The 19,680-nt window shown below is 36.3% G+C and overlaps 1 protein-coding gene across 23 annotated transcripts in view; it reads left to right on the top strand.

The window, feature by feature from the left end:
• Nucleotides 1–19,680, top strand: part of RIMS2 (regulating synaptic membrane exocytosis 2) — a 468,287-nt gene that overhangs the window by 131,556 nt on the left and 317,051 nt on the right. For 4 of the 23 annotated variants that reach the window (XM_040546657.1, XM_040546663.1, XM_040546654.1 and 1 more), the window contains exon 1: nucleotides 14,928–15,506. The exons of 16 other annotated variants lie outside the window; for them this stretch is intronic. In XM_040546657.1, coding sequence (XP_040402591.1) covers nucleotides 15,385–15,506 — 122 coding nt within the window. In that variant the 5' untranslated portion in view covers nucleotides 14,928–15,384. Of the gene's footprint in view, nucleotides 1–14,925; nucleotides 15,507–19,680 lie in introns of those variants that run through there. 3 more of the 23 variants (XM_040546664.1, XM_040546659.1, XM_040546656.1) reach the window with 2 other exon arrangements.

Raw genomic sequence — 19,680 nt, forward strand, 5'->3', positions numbered from 1 at the left:
AGGGGTTATAGCATCTCCATGCTCTTCTGTCTTCTGGAAAAGAGGGGGAGCTTTTCATCTCTCACCATCACCTTTGCAGAACTGTCATCCGAGAAGCAAAACGGTACAATTCTGCTTCTCTCCTAACCTTGGTTTTGTGGGTCTCCCACTCACATAAACCATAGTTTCGGTGCTAATGCAACAGTCAGGGCAAGTGCAGCAGCACTGTGACTGCAGCGTGGTTTTTTGAGACTTTAATTCCTTCTCTCTCTCTCTCTCCTTCCTCTCTTTTTTTTCCCTCCCCTCCTCTTCTTTTCTGCAAAGTAACAGGACAACCAGTGAGTTGTTTGAAAATGTTTCTTATGTTGCTTTATTAAAAAAAAAAAAGTATTTTATTTTTATTTATTTATTTTTACGCTAGCCTTCTTTCTCTAGCTGTAGAATCTGTACTGAGTAGCAAAAACCCTCATGGGCCTCTTACCAATAGTAGATAAATTTGGTATCCTTCCCTCAGAGAAAGCCAATCTGTTTGGGAAGAGAGTAAAGAAAGAGGAAAATGCCCTAACTGTAGCAGAACTAGCCTACTTTAATACACAGTCTAAAACTGCTGCTTTTCTTTTCAAACATTACAGAGTGTTTTAATTAAACACATAATATTTGCTTTTGCTATTGATTACTTGAGTTTTTTCTTAATTATGTGTATTTGTTGCATTTCAGTGCAACTAATACTTATTATTTGACTTTCCTCACTCTTAGAAGAATGAGCGTAGAGAAGTCTTGATAGTCACTGCTGATACTTGGTATCTTTGAAATGGAGTTTGGCCTTCCACTGCAGTGTTACACTTCTGTATGTCACAGCTATATCTTTAACTGTGCCAAAAGACCATTCATAATCTAAATTTATAAACAGAGATCTCAGCTGTATCAGAATATTGAACACTTGTATTAAACGCTAGCATCAGCTAACATTTATGGAATTAAGTGCAGTTTTGGTTTTAGCTAAATTGACCCTGAAAGGAAGTAATATCAGAAAAAAAATGAGGGTAGTAGTATTTTTATTTTTAATGAACGAGGCCAGTACCTTTCTGGGTTGAGCATATCTTCTCAAATTGCTGTTTTGTTGACCTTGCAGAAACGTGGATGTTAGAGCTCACTGTGTGTACATAATCCTTAGTTGTGCTGTGCTTTTTCCTTTGGAGTCTAATTTCTCTTGCAGTGTAAATAACAGATTTTGTTTGAATTCCATATTTAAAAAATTGGTGTGTAAAGGTGAATAAGAGGCGTCTGCGGAGAGCAGCTGGGTGAATGGGCTAACATTTAATAACGGACTCTGCAAACTTAAGTTTGCAGTCTCTGGCAGCAAACTGGTTCTGGAACCTACAGGAGGCGATTCAGTGAATGGTCTTTTGTGTTCCTGCTTTTTACCATGGCTATGTGGGCTGAAAATAAAAAATGAGAATGAATAAGTATTACTGGCACTAATTCCTTGGCTCTTCCTTTGTGCCTCTGGAAGACACAAATAATAAAGCAATCCATTCTGTAATGCAATGTAAAAGATAAATGACAACCAAACGGCAAGATTAATAGTTCTACTAAATGTAAACCTATTTTATTAAGTCACATTTGAGGAAAAAAATAAATGAAAAGTGAATGTAACATAATGCGACCAGGATGGCCATATTTTCATTATTAAATATTATGCTATTAAAAGGTACTGTTTTGTTTTCTGCCTTGTCCTTGGCATAATTATTTTTTTCTCTTTCTCCCTCTTCTTCAAGCCAAATCCATGTTTGTCCCTTTGTCCACTCCAGAGTGTCTTTTTTGTTATTATTAGCTAATTTTCTTTCTTTTGTGCACCATCATCTGTTTTTCACTGATCTGAGTTCTTGACCAAACTCTGGCTAGACATTAGAAGTGTTTTCAAAAATACGCTCGTGGTATTCCTTCACTTAAAGACAGACCTTTTCTTCTCTAATCCGTTTGTTTTTCATTCCCCTTTCTCTAGCTCACCTCTCTCTTGATTTCCAACAATGATTCAACCGTTCATAAGTCTCCTTCCAGATTTGTAGCAATGTGAGTGCTTCTCTCCCAGGCTCTGAGAAATCATAATTTTGTGCCTTTGAACCCCTCTGTGTTGTCTACTAAGCAGAAGAAACTATCCCTGTTTAAAGGAATAAACCAGCAAACCAGTGCAGTACGATATCATTTCATGTTAAGACGAAAATACAGATTATCCGAGGTCAGTAACCTTCAACTATAAGTGGAGTTACAAAATCCAAGGTAATATATGTGTATGATATGCAGTGGGTTGTGTATGTGCAACTTAATACTCACAACTTGCTCTGACATCTCTGCACTGTGCAGCTTTGTGCCCTGCAGCCATGCCCTGGCATTCCAGAAAGCGACATCAGGAAGTGCCCGTTTCCGCAGCACTGGGCTCCTGGGAGACGGACTGGGGGCCTCGGGAAGTGTATCATGTTCAGAGAATAACAGCAGGTTTAAGTTGCTCCAGATAGTTCTCCCAATTTCTGGTTCAGTGTTTTCTCAGCCGATACTACATGCCCGAATGGGTCCCCAGATGTAGTATATCTGCCAAATAAGTTTTTATTATGCAGTTTGCAATAAGATAAACCATGAACTTTGTGCAGAAACCCATTTTCTTTGGCAGAAGGAAAACGGCAAGGCCAACAGTCCTTATGGTAACGTCTCGACAGAAAGCATTGCATTTTAGCTGCAGGTTGTTTTATTCTGTAATGACTTTCTGAAAATCTTTGGCTGAGCTTTAAATGATAGACTTCCACGATGCTCAGTAAAACAAACAAACAAAAAACTACCACTGTGGCAGAGGAGATTAAACTGGAAAGCATCTGATTTTCTTTGTAGTGCCAAATAAAGTCCAAAGCCTCAGAGGGTCAATGGATTCTAACGTACCAAATCAGTGCACAAAACCAATTTTTCTTCCAGAGGTAGATTAATTTTAATTAAACCTTGTTGACTCTGACATCAGGTCCTGGGCTGACAAAAATGGGCCTTCCTCAGTTGGATCTTTATGCTCCAGTTAGAACTGTGAGGAATACTCTAAGCTAGAAGACGAATCACAATTAATTTAACAATCTCACCTCTTGAATTTTAACAAGTCAACAACTCAACAGTTAGTTCATCCATTTCACCTCCTCATGATGCTGAGATAATTGGATTTTCTTTCTGAAATGGATGTGTAATGATTCATCTTCCTGTAACATTCCTTAGCAGGAAATAGATTGAAAAAGATCTCTTGAAACAAAACCAATTTAACTTGAGTTTTAGAGTTCCTAAAAACAATATGTATTTTGGGTGCTTCCCATGTCTTGTAGCTCAAGTAAATATGATGATTGGAGAATTTATTTTCATTTAGAAAATACGTATGGAGATTTGAAGCAAGAAGTTGGATCTTTGAATAAAGGGAATTTGAAAGAAAAAGTAATTATTACTCAGCAGGTTGTTTTGTTTTGTTTGCTTGTTTTTTGATGCAGAGATTCTTCCCTAAATGAGAACATCAATTGTAAAGACTCAGAATTAGAGTGAGAAGGAAGAAACGAAAATATGTTAGTTAAAGAATGGGTAAAAGGAAAAGTATTTGTTAGATGAGACTCTTAAACTCTGGAGTTTTGGGTATTAAGGCCAGTATTAGCAGTGTCTCAACTTTTTCTTCCCCCAAAAGTTGTTTTGGATACTTTGCAGTAGTGACTGATGCACTGGCATATATCAGGACCATTCATTCTTAGGTACTTCTTACTCCTCCTTCAAATACTTATGAACATTTAAGAGTGAAAAGCCTGTGTCACGTTTGTAGTTATTCACAGAAGCTGTTAGTTATTTTCAGAGTTAATCTTGGTGAAGCTGAGTAAACCAAGAGATTTCCCTCAAGACGAGCATTTTAGGTTTCATGTTCTTTGTGGCATATGGGTTCTTCTCTTGGAAGCATTTGTTCCTCTATGAAAATTAAATTTATTTGGAAATTTATACCATGGTGATCACCAAGTATCATGAAGCCTAACATTTATGAAAACAATCAATTACAAAATCAGTTTACACCCGTCCCCAAAGCTTTTAACGTAATGGCCAGCATTGCCATTACTCCACTAACATAAAAGCCCAGCATTAAACTGAAGTCTCTCCAAATTAAAATATTTACACTATTCCTTAATGCTTATAAAATTTGGGCTGTATGACACTGTCAAAGGAAATGAATTCCAGAGGTGTGTCCTCATTAGGAAAATATTCTTCTGGTATTCCAGCCAGCTGAAGATAGGAGCAACCCAGGACAGCATAAATCTTGTAATGACATGAAAGGAAGATAAATTAGTCTCTTTGAACTGGTTCCCAAGATATGGAAGGCTCCAACTTTTATCCAGTCTATTGAATTACAGCAGAAATTAATGAACAATCCAGTGCGTACATGTGTTCTCTCAGCTCCTGTTTCGTAAAACAAAAAGGCTAATCTGTCGTTTGTAGAATGACCTATTTTCTAGTATGTGCATATTTGTTTCCATCACAAATCACCTGGACACTTTGACACACAATACAAGTTTGGAGGCCTTTAAGGGTCCAAATCAGTCATCTGAAAGTAGAGGTACTGCAATAAATTCTGTAAGACATTGTCCAGATGACTAAAGGGAATTTATAAAATTAATTAAACTCCAAATCACATGAAATGAGAGCCGACATATATACATTTTCACAGCATGATCACACCATGAGCTTCAAGATAAATGTAGTTGTTATTTTCTTTTCATCGTAAGGAGCTTTATGATCAACTTGGTCAGCCAAGTAAGTGCTTGTGTGTAGATCTCATCCAAAGGGCATGATAGCTGTTTATTTCACAAAGAAATTATTATTCCTGCTGGCTTTCCTTCTCTTTACCTGAATATGTATACTGAACTTGTTACTGTGCTATGTGCCTTTACCTAGTTGGGAATCATCAGTGTGCTGTTGTAGGATTTAATTTTTGCTGTCTGCTTTGTGCTAATCATGTCCTCTTGTAAATCACCGTAATTTGGAGTATAAGGGATATAAATAGTGACTGTCTGTGAGCACTGGAAACCAGCTCTCACCTTGAATCAGTCATCCTGATATGAAAAGAAAAGAAAAACGTCTGAAAACTCCTAGTGCATGCAGTTTGGCTTCTGTTTTTAATATTTTACATTACTAATCATGCATGATATTTTTTAGCAGTACTTTAAATCACCTTTGTTTTTTCTGAGTGGTGAAAAATTTTGACTTCTTATGAAAATGACGAACGGATTTTTTTTTTGGAGCAGATGAAGATATCAATGTATAGGCATTGTTTCAAAAATCAATCACATCTCTGTTCTAGGCCAGCACCTCTTGCCTACTGAGACACATCTCATTGGTGAACCATCCAGAACTGCAAATGAGGCATAAAGCAGGATTCATGTACTGTAATGAGGTGCAAAGAAATAACAATTGATTGTGAGTCAGGTGAAGGTTAAATTGGTTGAAATACACTACTCGAAACCATGCATTCTGCAAGGTGCAGCATCTACTGCATATATTGCCTGCCGTATGAATGCGTTTTACATTTATTCCTCTGCTTATTCAACCGGAGTATCACGGCCTACTGTTTCCTGCCAGGTAAGGCAGCTACTTCTTTAGTTAAGGAAATGAAGTCTCAGTTAGACCTTTTCTAACTCTGATTACCTGATTCTTCCATCTTCATAGTACTCGTTTAATACTTTTAAAATTTAAAAATACTTGCCCAGAGAAGCTGTGGATGTCCCTTCCCTGGAAGTGTTCAAGGCCAGGCTGGATGGGGCTTTGGGCAACCTGGTCTGGTGGGAGGTGTCCCTGCCCATGGCAGGGGGCTGGAACTGGATGGGCTTTCAGGTCCCTTCCAACCCAAACTGTTCTGTGATTTTATGATTCTCTATTTTATACCATGAATTTGAATAAGCACAAATGCTGAAAGCTTAACATGTATATCTATTTCAGTAAGCTGTCAGACACTGAATAAAGCAGGGAACTGATTATAGGTTCATTCTATGCGCCAGAATTTACAGGCATTTTCTATGGAGAAAAGCAGATGTATTTCTCCTATAGGAAGCCTTCCAGTCCTGCAGACAGGAAATAAAATTGGCAGTATGTATGAATTATTTTGGTACAATCATTAACGTTGAAAAAGTTGTTTCTACATTTATTAGACGAATAGGTAGATTTCTTTTTTTATTTGCCAGATGCAATTTCTGCCCCAGCAGAAATATAGATAGAGTTAATTATTCCCTGGGTCAGAGCAATGAATTAAATAACATGCATCCCTACATTTCAGGGCATATTTATATATATATATATATATATATATATATATATATTTAATATGGGAGATCTATGATCAATCTGAATTTTGCTGGAAAACTGGCAGATCTATGAAAAGCATGGATTATATACTGGGGCAGTGAGCTGGGTAGGAAAAAAGGAGAGTACGTGCACACCTGCATTTCTTTTCTGACATGGTGTCAGAACACAGCCAAGGCAGGAATTGATCAGATTCAGCAATAGAAATGCAGCCATAGAAATGCGGTAGGTTATATTCATACCTCCTAAATAAGGTACTTAGACAACTGTAAGAGTACTTTATTAAACCTATTTTTGGGGCACTCAATTTTTAGTAACACAAAATTTTATATACCCCTCTTTCTATCAATTGATTATTTAGGAAGAAAAAGATGGCTGGGCTTCTAAACTAGGTACCTTAGGAATCTGTATTTAAGTGGAATAAATCAGAGTGTTTAAGTGTCTGAGTGAATAAAATGAGGCCCTGGGGCTTTGTTGTGGACCTGAGGTAGGCAACAACATACTTAAACCTTAGTTTTCAGGATTGTTTCTATGAACATGTCGCATAGTTTATAATATTAAGATACTGAAATACAAAGTAATATTGAAATTGCATCTTGTGACTTAAAAATATGAAATAGTATAGTGTTGAGTTTGAGGTTGCTGTTGGAAAGCAGGGGTAAAATCTATTTTACTTAGAATCAATCTGATTATATGAAAATTTGAAAATAATATGAAAATTTCAAATATTAGCACAGCATGATTCAAATGCCCATTCAAACCCATCCTGAAACTCAAATACTTCTTTTTTTGATATTATCTAATTAAAAAATGTACACTGTATGTTACCATCTGAATATTATTGGAATATATTTGCAATTGTATATTCTATTTATACTTATATATACACATAACTTTGGTGACTAATATGTGTAATATTAGCTCGTATTCACCTAGGGACTGTTCATGGTGAATTTGCTAGAATTCTGAGCATGGGATAAATTACTGTAGTAAGAAAAAGAAGAAAGAACTAATAATTTAATTTTTAAAAATGCCTTATGTCATAAACATCTACAACTTTTATTATTGTGATTGATAGCTGTCATTTGTGAGTTCTACACTCCTTTGAGAAAGCTTTTTGATTGAACTCACTGGATTTCCAATAGAACTTTTTGAATTTATGCTGTTCAGGGTGTGAGGAAAACTGCTGATTGCAAATTCTTTCCATCTGCCTTGTGTTTCCAATTGGCTTGAAAAGGTAAAATGCTCGAGAACTTTCACTCTGGCATGAGGATTTTACCATTCACAAGTTGCATGTTTTGCTCTTTCTCAAGTGTAAATTGGAAATAACTTTACTTGACATCGTGGAGTTACAGCAATAGGCCTAGATAAGAGGAGAATGAGGCCTTTTATACTGCTTTTTTCTCTATTTCGGGATGTGCTCCAGCAATAGAAGCATTTTCTCACCATGCAAGTTGCATGTATTGTGTAATCTTCAGAAGGGAGAGCAGGACAGATATATGAGAAAAAATTAAAAATAAACATTTCATGGAATTATTTTCAACTATCCTTTGTCCTGTCATATTTAAATAATATTTCCCGTATTGTCTTTCAACTAATGTTTTAAAGAGAATTCCCTGGAGAGGTTTTTGAAACTATAATCTATATTGAAGGAATTAACCAACAAATGAAAATTGTGTTAAAAATAACTTCAAAATAATTATAATGGAAAGCGTGCCTTAATCTGAGGCTATTGATTCATTTCAAGAAGTAGAGCTGTTGTGGTAGAGTCCATCATCACCAATAAGGAAATGATTTTAATGACCATTTTCATATTTCCCTTGTCCAGTTTGTTTGTTTATTTCACTCGTCTTGAAATGCGCAATTTGTGTGGTTAGTGCCAGTTCTGGATGTGTCCACACTGGGCCTAACAGCAGGATTTCCCAACTGAACATATGGCACATTTCCTAATATCTGCATAAGGAGCAAAATCAGGCTTATCATTGTGTTATCCGAGTTTCCAGAAATGTAGATTGTTTAACACTGAAACTATTTGTAACGAACGAGTCATTTAAACATTCAGGTTTCACAAGTCTTCATTTTTTCCTTTCGTAGAAAAGCCATAGATAAGTCCCAGTTGGTCAAAATAAGGTAAAATCTCAGCTTCCTGTTTGCAAAATGTATTCTTTCCAAAACTGTAATAAATTTGTAGGTAAAATCTCATGTTTAACTTGCCATCTTTTGGAAAGTTTTAAAGCCATACTGATTGGTGGATCATGACTAATTGTGTCTTTTACTAAGACCACGGTGAGAAGTAGGGAGGTGAAACAGAACTTCAACATGTACATTAGGGGCAGTTGGCACTTTTCTGCTTAGGAAGTGCAAGGCTGATATAGACTTTCTTGTCAAGACTTGGCCATTTGGGCTGATATGGTCTACACTCACTGACTTTATTGGGAATCTAGGTGCTCTGGCCAGCAGCAGGTCCCTTTTGGAGCTGGCTGGAGCTGGCTCTGATCTGACATGGGGCAGCCTCTGGGCTGTGCTCACAGAGGCCACCCCTGCAGCCCCCTTGCTACCAAAACCTTGCCACGTAAACCCAACATGACGGAGTGCAGAGTGCTCCCACTGGCACTTCAGTGCTCCCAGCCCCAGAGACCTGCCTGAGGCAGAGTGGTGAAGGCCCGGTGGGCCTTGATCCAGATGTTACTGGTGATTTCACTGCTGTTAGGCTACTAAGCTACACAGGGAATGGTAGCTCAAAAGACTTGGGAACAGCGAAGTTCTAGCACTGTCAACACAGAAAGTAAGAGAAGGGATTTGTGTTCACACATCTTACCTGGAGCAGCCACATTTTTCTTATTTGTGGCCTGAAATCAGATCAGTTAAACTTCAATTTCTGATGTATTTAATAAAGTACTTAAACAGTTTATGGTGATTAGCTATTTTGTAATGTTCATTTTAAGGATAAATTATTATTTCGTTATTTAGTATTACTGCTGGTGGAACAGGAAACAAACTATGGTGAGTCCTGCGTGCATAGAGTACATGTAGCAGCAAGACCAATGGAAACCAAGAAATGAAGGGGTTAAATATAACAGAGATAGGTGGTTCCACAAGCACCAGAATCCAGATGGCTTATAAAGGTATCCCACATATTTCCTTTGTGATATAGTAGAGGATAACAATAAAGCACCATTTCCTATCTCATGACTCTTCTGTCAAACTTACCATGGCAATTACGCAGGTATCCACTGTCCAAGATGTACTGCCAAAGGGAGTGGGTATTGGCTCAGTACTACCTGCTTTTACTCCATGAACACTGACTTCAGTCTTTCTCCTCCTCTGATGATAATGATTTTCACTCAGCTTGTTGGAATTTAACTATTTTAATATTTATGCCCCTTTTTCCAATTTGGCTGAAATTAACCAGTGTCTTCAATCATGGCAATGGATAGTAATGTGGACAGAAAAAGCAAACTACCCAGATTTCAAAGTCTCATATCCTTAGGTTTAAAACTTGTAACTTAAACTAAAAGGAGAGTATAGATTGCTATTAAAAGGAGAAATGGGAGGAAGATGAAGAACTGTTTTCAGAAAGAAGGTCATGTAAAAGAATTACATTGATATTGATAGAATGCCTTGGAAATTAAAGTAAGGAAATAGGGAAATGCAGAAGATACTGAGATAAAAATGCAGACAAGAAAAACCCACAACCTTTGATGGTTGGATATTCAGGAGAACATACATTTCTCTACATTACTGTACTTCGTTAGTGGATATTTTCTGTGGCAAGGTTTGATCTCTTAGTTGGAATTTCAGTATCTCCCATCTTAGATCTTTGACCTGACTAAAAGAGAATAAAGTCAGTATCACTTTTCCATTCTCAATGAATGTTTAACTCAGTGAATTAAATAGTTCTTTCAATATTTAATTGTTTTATGGGAAAGAGAACCGCCTCAGTGATGATAAATTCCCGTTGGATTAACTGAGAAGGTGTTCATATGGACTTTTGGGGAATATTTGAGGAAGGCAGAAGAGAAACTTGGGACTTAGTTTTCCATGTTCCCAGGCACCATTCTAACCGCCAGACTTCCTGTAATAAAAAGAAAGGTGCGTTGTGACTGACTGCTCAGATGCCAGTTCAAAGAGTGGTTTCATTATTGCGATTCTTGAGCAGAGACTGATGCTTCCCTGCAGCCCGGATTTAGGTATTTCTGTATTTTGGGACTGGGGCTTTATTTGCTTTCCTCTCTTTGCTATTTCCGATCTTAGATATTCAGAATACTGGCTTCTATGACTTCTGTGCTCATGTGTTTAAGTTTACGGTTGTAGATTTTGCCATAGTACTTGAAAAACTTCTCATGTGAAGCTGAACCTTTGCACATTGATGTGATGAAATACAAATGAATGTGTGCTTTACCCCAGAAGAAAGTCTGGCTACATTTCATTTGTGGTAGCTAAGTCAAATGTTCATCTTATTACTGAATTAAATTTAAGTTAATTCTTTAAAATCATGCCCCATCTTGGAGCATCAGTTTGCTAATTTGACCCAAAATGAGTAGTTTTATGAACAGTTATAATATAAAATTAGCCACTAGCAATTAGCCACAATGTGCGAGGCCACTCTTGTTATCTTACCTGTATGAAAAGTATTTGTTCAGGTGTTTTTTCCAGTCATAGTGAGAATACTTAAAACAATCCAAAATTTTTTACCTTAAGTATTTAGATAACTGTTTGTTAAGGGCAGATAGGAGAGTAAAGTAATAGATGTGTTACAGGGATTTATGTACTATTACTTACACAGTTTTATTACTGTCTATATGAAAAAAATAGAGGTTTGACTTTCTGTAAATGAAAAAACGTACTCCAGCTCCCAAACTCCAAATTGTCGATCTCCACTATTTTATTCCATCAAACTACTTTCATGCAATGTCCAGTAAATAAGAATGGACTTTAATCCAAATTGTATTTAATAGTATCTTTTATCACAGAATGATCTTAAATTCCTTATGAGGTCTAGTTTTAATGTGGTTGAACGTCTTCACCTTGCTTAAGCTACAACTTTCTATGAAATGATGTTCTGTGTGGCTATAATAAAGAAGTGATGCCTTTAAGTAGTGTTTGAGATAACATATTTGTACATATTGTCAACTTGCTTTGTATAATAGATTTACCTTATGAGCTTTCCGAGTTCTGGGGTCAAAGGAAGTTTAATCTTATATTTGAAATATAAATGTATTATATAAGTTGAAAAATATCCATACACACTTGAGACCCTTCTGAAAGAACTTTTCTTACAAACCGTTTATTATAAACTGAGGGTGTTTATTAAGATTCATCTTGGCTAGAGAAATAGGTATCCGTATGGATCTCGGTGGGGGCCTGGCTTAGTGGGTACAATGATCCTTTCCAAGGCTTGCCTTTTTGTTTTGAAATGGGCCATTTCAGTCATGTCAAAATAGTCACTTAGAATGACTGGTACTTGTTATTCCTATTCCGTGTAATATCTTTAAAGCATTTCATCTTCCTGGCTATGAAATCCTTTGTAAAAGTTGTATAGAAATGAATTTTATTACTATTTAACAACGATTAGCAGGAATGTGTAGCTATATGTGCAAGTACAAACACAAAATATTATAATAATCAAAATTAGAGTTACTTAAGTCAGCCCCTCAAATGTTAGGAAATGGCAGAATCGCAAATGCTTAGGTTTAGTTTACCTCATACATGTTGAGATACAGAATAAGGACTGTTTGAAAAAGCAAGCTTTTGTATGTAGGACCTCTTCTTTCAATATATATATTGGAAGGTGACAAGTGAAAAGGAGACCTCAAGTATAAGGAAGTTAAATATCAAATTGGGTAAAAAATAATTGGTGCTTTTTCCAGAACTCTTACACGAGGCTTTTAACAGGGGAAAGCTGAGGATATTCTTTCTTAAACTGAGACCAAATCACTCTGCCCTTCACCACAGGAAACTTTTCTAATACAAAAAATGCTGAAACATTTAAAAATCACTAGCAGGCTTGCAATAAGTCAACTAGGACCTGTACTGTTTTGTTCTCCAACAGTATTAGTGTGCAGGAAATAAATTGTACTTGTGGTTCCGCAGACTTCTTTTGATTGTCAGCTCTATTCTGGTTCTGCAAGGATGTGTGCTTGCTTCAGTGGGCACAACCCACTCTGCTCATTCTCCTTTATTCTGTCCCCTCCAACCTGCTCTTGTTATGCCTCTTGCTTCCTTCATTCTTTTTAGCCCAAACAATTACGTTTTGGTAAAGGTGTAAGTAAGGAAGGAGAAGGTTTAGTAAGAAGCCTACCTTACAGAGTGATTATAATAATACAGGCCACCTAGTAAATCTGGGAAGGAATTGTCTCTTTGCCAAAGGGATCTCTGTGAGAGCAAAAGAAAGAAATTCTGTTTATTTTTCTGTCCCATATTTATTCTTTGAAATAAAAATGAGTACTTTTCCAGTCAACAGTAACTTAAATCTTAATTAAAAATTACAGATGTCCAAAAAATGTGTGTTTGCTCAAAAACCTCACATCGTTATAAATGAGTTTTCTTCTAATTGCATCTATGGAGTATATGCCTTTAAAAAGTATCTCTTTACTTTTGTCTTTTTCTCATTAAACAATACACTTACATGGGTATTTGCAGAGTGCTATTGATTCCTTACTCCAGAAGAAAATGAAAAAATGAGAAATTTTAAATATGTATCCTATTTCTCAGTAAGTTTAGAACGATTTTGCAAAAGAAGAATGCAACTCATAACTTCCATATCTGAAAAATCACTGAAATGCTTAAATACCTGAAAGCGAAGACGTAGGTGAAAGTCTAATATTCAGACCTTGTTTGCAACTACAAGAACATTTTGGCTTTGATAACCATCCATAAGTTGCACACCAAAATGTGATCTAATTGAAATATATGATAAGATATTGGTCTTGTAGCTACTCCATGGTCAGCATCGTCTCCATACTGTTATATGAGTGCATATGAGGCTAATAATTACTTGAATAACTGGAATCATTTGTAACAACATGACTCTGTTTCTTGCAGCAGTATTTTCTATATGCTGTCTTTCAGATGGAATTCTGTGAAGGCAAAATTTCCTATATTACAAACATGAATTGCCAAGTAATGTGGACAAGGTTACCTAGTGTAAAGTTTTTATTTTGTTATAGCAAGATAGCCATAAATACTCATTAGTTCTTACTCCAGGAACTCAGCAGTTCCCAGCTTTGCCATACGTGTAGCCTAGTATTTTTAACCACAAAATGTAATATACTTCTTAAATACAAATGTTTCCATAATGCACAGTATGCTACAGGAATAAATGTAGTAGATAGTAAAATTAAGTAGATTTTAAAAAATTAAAATTAAGTAGATATTAAAAATTATTTTGTGTAATACTTTGTAGGTTTCCATGTGAAAACAGGAATATTTGGGGATAGCTTCGTTAGTTGATATTTTCTCTGTTCCTCTTTTGATAAGTTTAACTTCGGTGTGGGCTGGAAGTCTTTGAGATCCCTTTTGGAGAGGCCTGTAGTTGAATTTGTTCCCGTTTCTTTTTTTTCCTTAAAAATTTCAGTTGTAGCTGCCATCCTTCTGGCCAAAGAAGCATGGATGGGAACTCCATTCAGAGCACATCAAAACAACACTTTAATTAGCTGGAAGGTTGCTTATTCCCCATATCTTCTGGGATTAAAATCGCTTTCAGTGGAAGAGCTTTAATAATGGCCCTCATTTTATGTTGGTTTATTTAGAGATTTTGTAATTAGTGCTAAGATGTTAAAAGCTGCGCATAGTAAATAAGATATTCTAAGGCAAATCTTTTTAATTGTTGTTTTTCAATTTGATGATAGAATATATTCTGTAATGTTATGTAACGCTATCCTCTAATCTGGCACAAGTATTGAAAGAAAAAAGGAAAACATGCTTTGAGCCAGGGGTACTTGTTTTCTCTACATTCAGTAGCATTCACCATGCATATTCTGCTGCAGAATTTTGCTGTGGTCCTCTGCTAAAAGTCTGCTTCTGCTTCTTGCTCTTTGACTTCCTATCCTGTACGTGCACCGGCTCCTAACACAGTGGGTTTGCCTGGAGGTAGGCAGGTACGGAGCACCCAAAGATGCCACTGATTTTGCTCAGTTCTAGCATGGTTGATTCTGTGCGATGAACTTTTAAAAGGTGCTAAGGGCTTCTAATTTTTGAAATGTTTTATATATATATAATGCAACAATTCCTTTGGGTGTTTTTTCAGGTTTTCAATGATAAATCATTGCCTCGATGCTGCATGTGCAGTACCTAACAGAGCAGTTGCGTATAAGATGCATACTGTTTGCTTCAGCCATGAATTGGTCCTACATTTAAATGTTTGCAATGAAAAACCTGTTATCTCATGTGAGGTACAGTATAGCCTTCCCGATGAGACAAAAGGTCTGTCGTTACAGTCTCAGCTACATGTTATTTATTACGTGAAAATATTTTTCGAGTGGTCTGTCTGTCCTGTAGAGCTGCCTTTACATTAAAAAAAAAAAATTGACTTACATACACGGCCACTGGTGTTAGTCATTTTTACAGGGGAGGGAAGGAGGAGGGGAAGATGCAGAAATCCTCCTCCTCTTAGACAGTAGTAACAGTGTGAGGATGCCTTGTCCTCATTTTTATTACTTCTGAGATTTTACTGCTGGCAGCCAGATGTGCTGAAACTCCTGACGACAGCATCTATTCACTGCGTGTTTTTAATAGGCTTAGAGAAATATGAGTAGAGTACATGAAAGCAGCTCAGCTTCACACTTCAGCTGGGAATGCCCAAAAAGCTTACTGCTGTTTAGAATTCTTGCTACAGTCAGGAGAAAGCCGCACGGGTACTAAATCTTCTACGACTGAATTAGAAGAATAATGACTGTACAATTAACTATCAGCCCCTGCTCATTTAGGCACAGTTTTTACAGAGACCAGGAGAAATATGGAACTTGATTGGCATGTTTGCATTTGATGGTGTGTGCAAAATAGATGACTTTTAAGACAGGTGGTGAAGAAAAATAGAAGGGAAGGAAAAAGAAAATGCAATTTGAGACACTGCGCCAGGTCTGCAATTCTGTTTTATCTCATTTTCATGGGGTTTTCTCATCCCCTCCAAATATTTTACAAAATGATCTTTTTGGACAGACGCTGAACAATACTAGGTAAGTAGAAATGAAACATGTTTCCCTTACCATTTCTATGCTTGTGCTGATAGCAATCTATTTGCATGTTTTTCAGTGCGATACCTTTCTAATTGCACTCTTAAATATTAACATTTTTATGGTAGCAATGACTCTCTTCTGTTGGTGCTTTTATGTTTTATGTAAGGATTTGAATGAGAAGTCAGTCTGCAGAAATAAAACCAGCACAGATAGAATAAAATATTTAAGATGTATATGTATCTTCCAAATACATTAGCTGCCATTAGAAGCCAGCATTATTAGCTATAATCCTTAAAGCATATTAAATAATCATAAACAAATTTGCCTGGGAAAACGATTCCTGGGTGGATGTGGCAGTGAAAGGATTAAATGTTCAGAGATGTGCCTGTTTAACCATATATAATTTGTTGGAAGATGTAAATTAGGAGCCCTGCATAGCATTTGCAACACAGGCAGACAGCAGTTCCTTATTTTTAGAAGACTTTGATTCTGTGTGCGATGCTTTTCACTAATGGCTTTAACTAGCCAAATTACAGCTGATCAGGGGATGCTTTGCAGTAGGTCAGTCAGCTCTGTGGGCTATCCTTTTATGTATAGCTATTGTTTTGTGGAAATTAGAGACGATGGGGAGAAGTTGTTTATTTGTGGGAGATGGTTATTAAATTGGCTGCTTAGTTTTATTTCTGAGAGGAAACTGAATTAATAGCAACTCATTTTTGTTGCATTCAGTAAAGATAATACTGTAATACTGATGTTTAGAACTTTTCCATACTGCTTTTAAATATTAACAGAAAAAAAATGATTAAGAAATTTATCTGAAAGCCTGTGAGTGCAGATCGGGGAGAAGAGGAATCCTGTAGTTTTTTGTAAAGATAGTGCACTGATGGAAACATTCTGGAAAAAGCGTGGAAGTAATATTGCAGAGACTGTATCCAGCATTTTAATCTTCTTCTCTGTATCTGTGGGAGAAATCCCTTTTAAATGGGATATCCACGCTTCAATACAATGATATTTGTATTTAATACTTCAGAAAACTCTTATTTCCCAGAGCATTGTTCTAAGGATTCTCTCTCTTACTCCTGGTGTTTCTTTTATAAATATTTTACTATTTATTTAATGTTAGTGCTTTCAAGTTCTCATATCGCGGCTGCGAATTTCTATTTAGGCATGCAGAATTGGGGAGGCAGCTTTAGTAATCACAATCAGTTTAGTAAATTAAGATTCTTTTAGATATAAATGAAATCTGGAGTCAGTGGGATTTTCCTTACCTCCCTTTAGTGTGCTGTGAGATCTTTGAAGCTCAACAAAATGGAGCAATAATTCATGTATTATCAACTGTGATTGTAAAACAGTGCATATTTCCAAGTGCATAGTTTCAGGCCTGCAGCAACCAACAAAGCCCTTAGCAACTGTTCCAGTCATCTACAAACCGATTCCTGGTTCCCTGTATCTGTTTTTGCAGATCAAAGTGCCTGCTTTCTGCAGATCAAGGTGCATGCTGCTTCTTAATTTTGTACAGATACATCTGCGTACTGCTTTTAGGTGTGTATTTTGTTGTAAGTCTCATGCAAAAGCTGCAAATGATAGCAGTTTCCAATCAAAAGACATCAGAGAAATATTTGTTTGCATTTATTGTGCCTGAGATTTAGAATTACATTTATTCTAGAAGACTGGCAAAGAAGAAAGGATTACTGGAAACCCAGCTTCCCACCCAGTACGGGCTGTCAGGTTTAGGATGAGAATATTTCTACATTTATAAGAAGCTGTTTAATGTTTTTCTGGGTACCAGTGCAAAACATTGTGCAATTTTTTAACAATATGCAGCAGTAACCATGGTAGACAAGTCGTGCTTTCTGTGTTATTTAAACTTTTTTATTAGTTGAAAGTTATTTAAACTTACGGGGTAAAGAGATTCTTTCTAAATTCAGAATAAGTATTTTAAACTTGGTCATGATAAAAGGGCTTTGAAGAAGTCACATATTGAGTAGTCACTAAAAGTCTTACCTAAATTTATTTTGGAGGGTACTCCTTTTTACTGTCTTACTCATTAAAAATTATATTTTGATTTTTCCGATTATATCAATGTAGTATATATCTTAGGTAGATTTTTCACTGAGATTTGCATTATTAAGGTAACATACTTGCTAAAACCTGATTGTTCGTGCATTAAGGGTTCATGTTTCAGAACTGTAGCAAGGAAAACAAAAATACCTACAGCATGTGAAAGATTGTGCTTTTCCAAGGTATAACGTGGTCTGTCTCTTTGAGCTTTGAAGTTAAATATTTATTCGGACTATAAAGAGATGCCTTTTGTGCTTTTTCAGTTTTCTTTCCAGTCTCTTTTTATATCTAAAAAATAAAAGCCAGAGTCCAGAAAGATAACAGCTGACATTAAGCACAAAATGATTAATTGCTGGTATACAAACCAATAATGTGGAGAAAACAGGCTTACAGATACTAATAGCATAGCAGGTAATAAAATATTAAGAAAAGTCATAGGGAAATAGGTAGTCTGCATATAACTGTAACTGAAAATACATTCCTATTAATTTTCACATGATCTGTATTCTTAAGAGTTCTCCTGAAGTTGAGATATGCTGTGATTTCGTTTTTGGAAAGCCAGTTATCCTGGCCTTGGCATTCTGGTATTATACCAAACATTAGCAGCAATATATATTAAACTGCTTTTTTGTCATTTTACATAGAAACCTTACATGAGTTGGCTTTTCATTGCATGTTCTTTGTGTTACAGTAGCTGGTGTGAGAGGACCCAAATGACACTGAACTCCCCATGAGTTAGATTGATTTTACCATCAAAATGGCTTTAGTTAGCCTCTGCTAACAGCTTCAGCTGGAGGAATATTGCAGTTCGGTTTTCAGTAAGATGCTGTTGTGGGTGTAAAAGGGCGAGCTTTACGGGGTCTTCCTCCGGGTCCTGCATGTCTCCTGTCCCACATTACCAGCTCTGGCCAGCTGAAGCAGTACGTGCTAAGAGTTTACTTCAAAATCGTGTTTCACCTACCTTGTGAGTGCAGTGCTATTTCCCCTGCAATAGGTAGGTTGCTTTCTGTTGGAAAATTATTAGAATTACCTAATGTTAGGCAATCAGTAGAATTGTTTGGCATTCTTGGCGTTTGGCAGACAAAAAGCTTGGGAAATAAAGTCTTCATGTGTCTGGGAAAGGAAAGGGTGGGGAAAGAAATCGGGAGAGCTTTCTCTTGATTCTGAAAGCATACCAAGTGCTTACATTACATCCAGATTGCACAGCAGCATCTAAAGGAGCTCCAGATTTTTGAACTGTATTTTTTTTCTGATGATGTTAACTGTCATTCACATGAGTAAAGACAATGAGATAAAGTTTTTGAATGTCTTTAAAAGCCTTTAATTATCAGATATATTGGATATTCTGATTGTCATTCTTCATTTAGAGTTCAGGGTACAAATACTGTGCTGTCAGATGCTTTATTTGTAGCAGCACGCTTTGAGAAGTCACAGTTGCTTTGGGCAATATTCAGATTAACACATCACTGCATTATGGCAAGTATCTTTTGTGACTAAAATTGATACAAATGGCACAGAAGAGTATCAGTGCAGTTTTACCATTGCAGTATATATTAGCAGGGTTTTTCTGAGAATGGAAAGCAATGGATTTACCTACACCTAGTTTGTCCCACAACATGTTAATATTTATTTTGTTACAGCTATGTGAAGGTGAATTTGTTGTATAGGTTGGCCACACAGGGGCATAAGATAACTTATATTCTGCCCCAAGTACCAGTATCAAGGTTGTTCTTACCACGAATTCTATGTACAGCAGAGGCTTGGGAATGGTCCATGTTTTGAAATTAGACACACCTAGTTTAAAAAAGTAAACTATATTTTATTTCATTAAGTTTCAGCCCATTATTTTTAGAGATTCTTAAGCATTTACACTTTTTGAACTCCTTGGTAAGCATCTTTTACATAAGTATGCTGATTTTCAAAAGGTTACTAAAATAACTAATATATTACCACATTTATGAAACCAGATATTTACACAGAAAATATCATTCTAGCAGAAAAATATTATTTATTTTCATTATTTAATTTTCTGTTTTCTTTCCTGAAGATACCTATGAGCTATTTACTAATGCTCCATTTTATAGTTAAGCCATCACATGATGTCAAGAATTAC

This window comes from Cygnus olor, chromosome 2 (genome assembly GCF_009769625.2).
Source record: "Cygnus olor isolate bCygOlo1 chromosome 2, bCygOlo1.pri.v2, whole genome shotgun sequence".
NCBI classification, from domain to species: Eukaryota; Metazoa; Chordata; class Aves; order Anseriformes; family Anatidae; genus Cygnus; species Cygnus olor.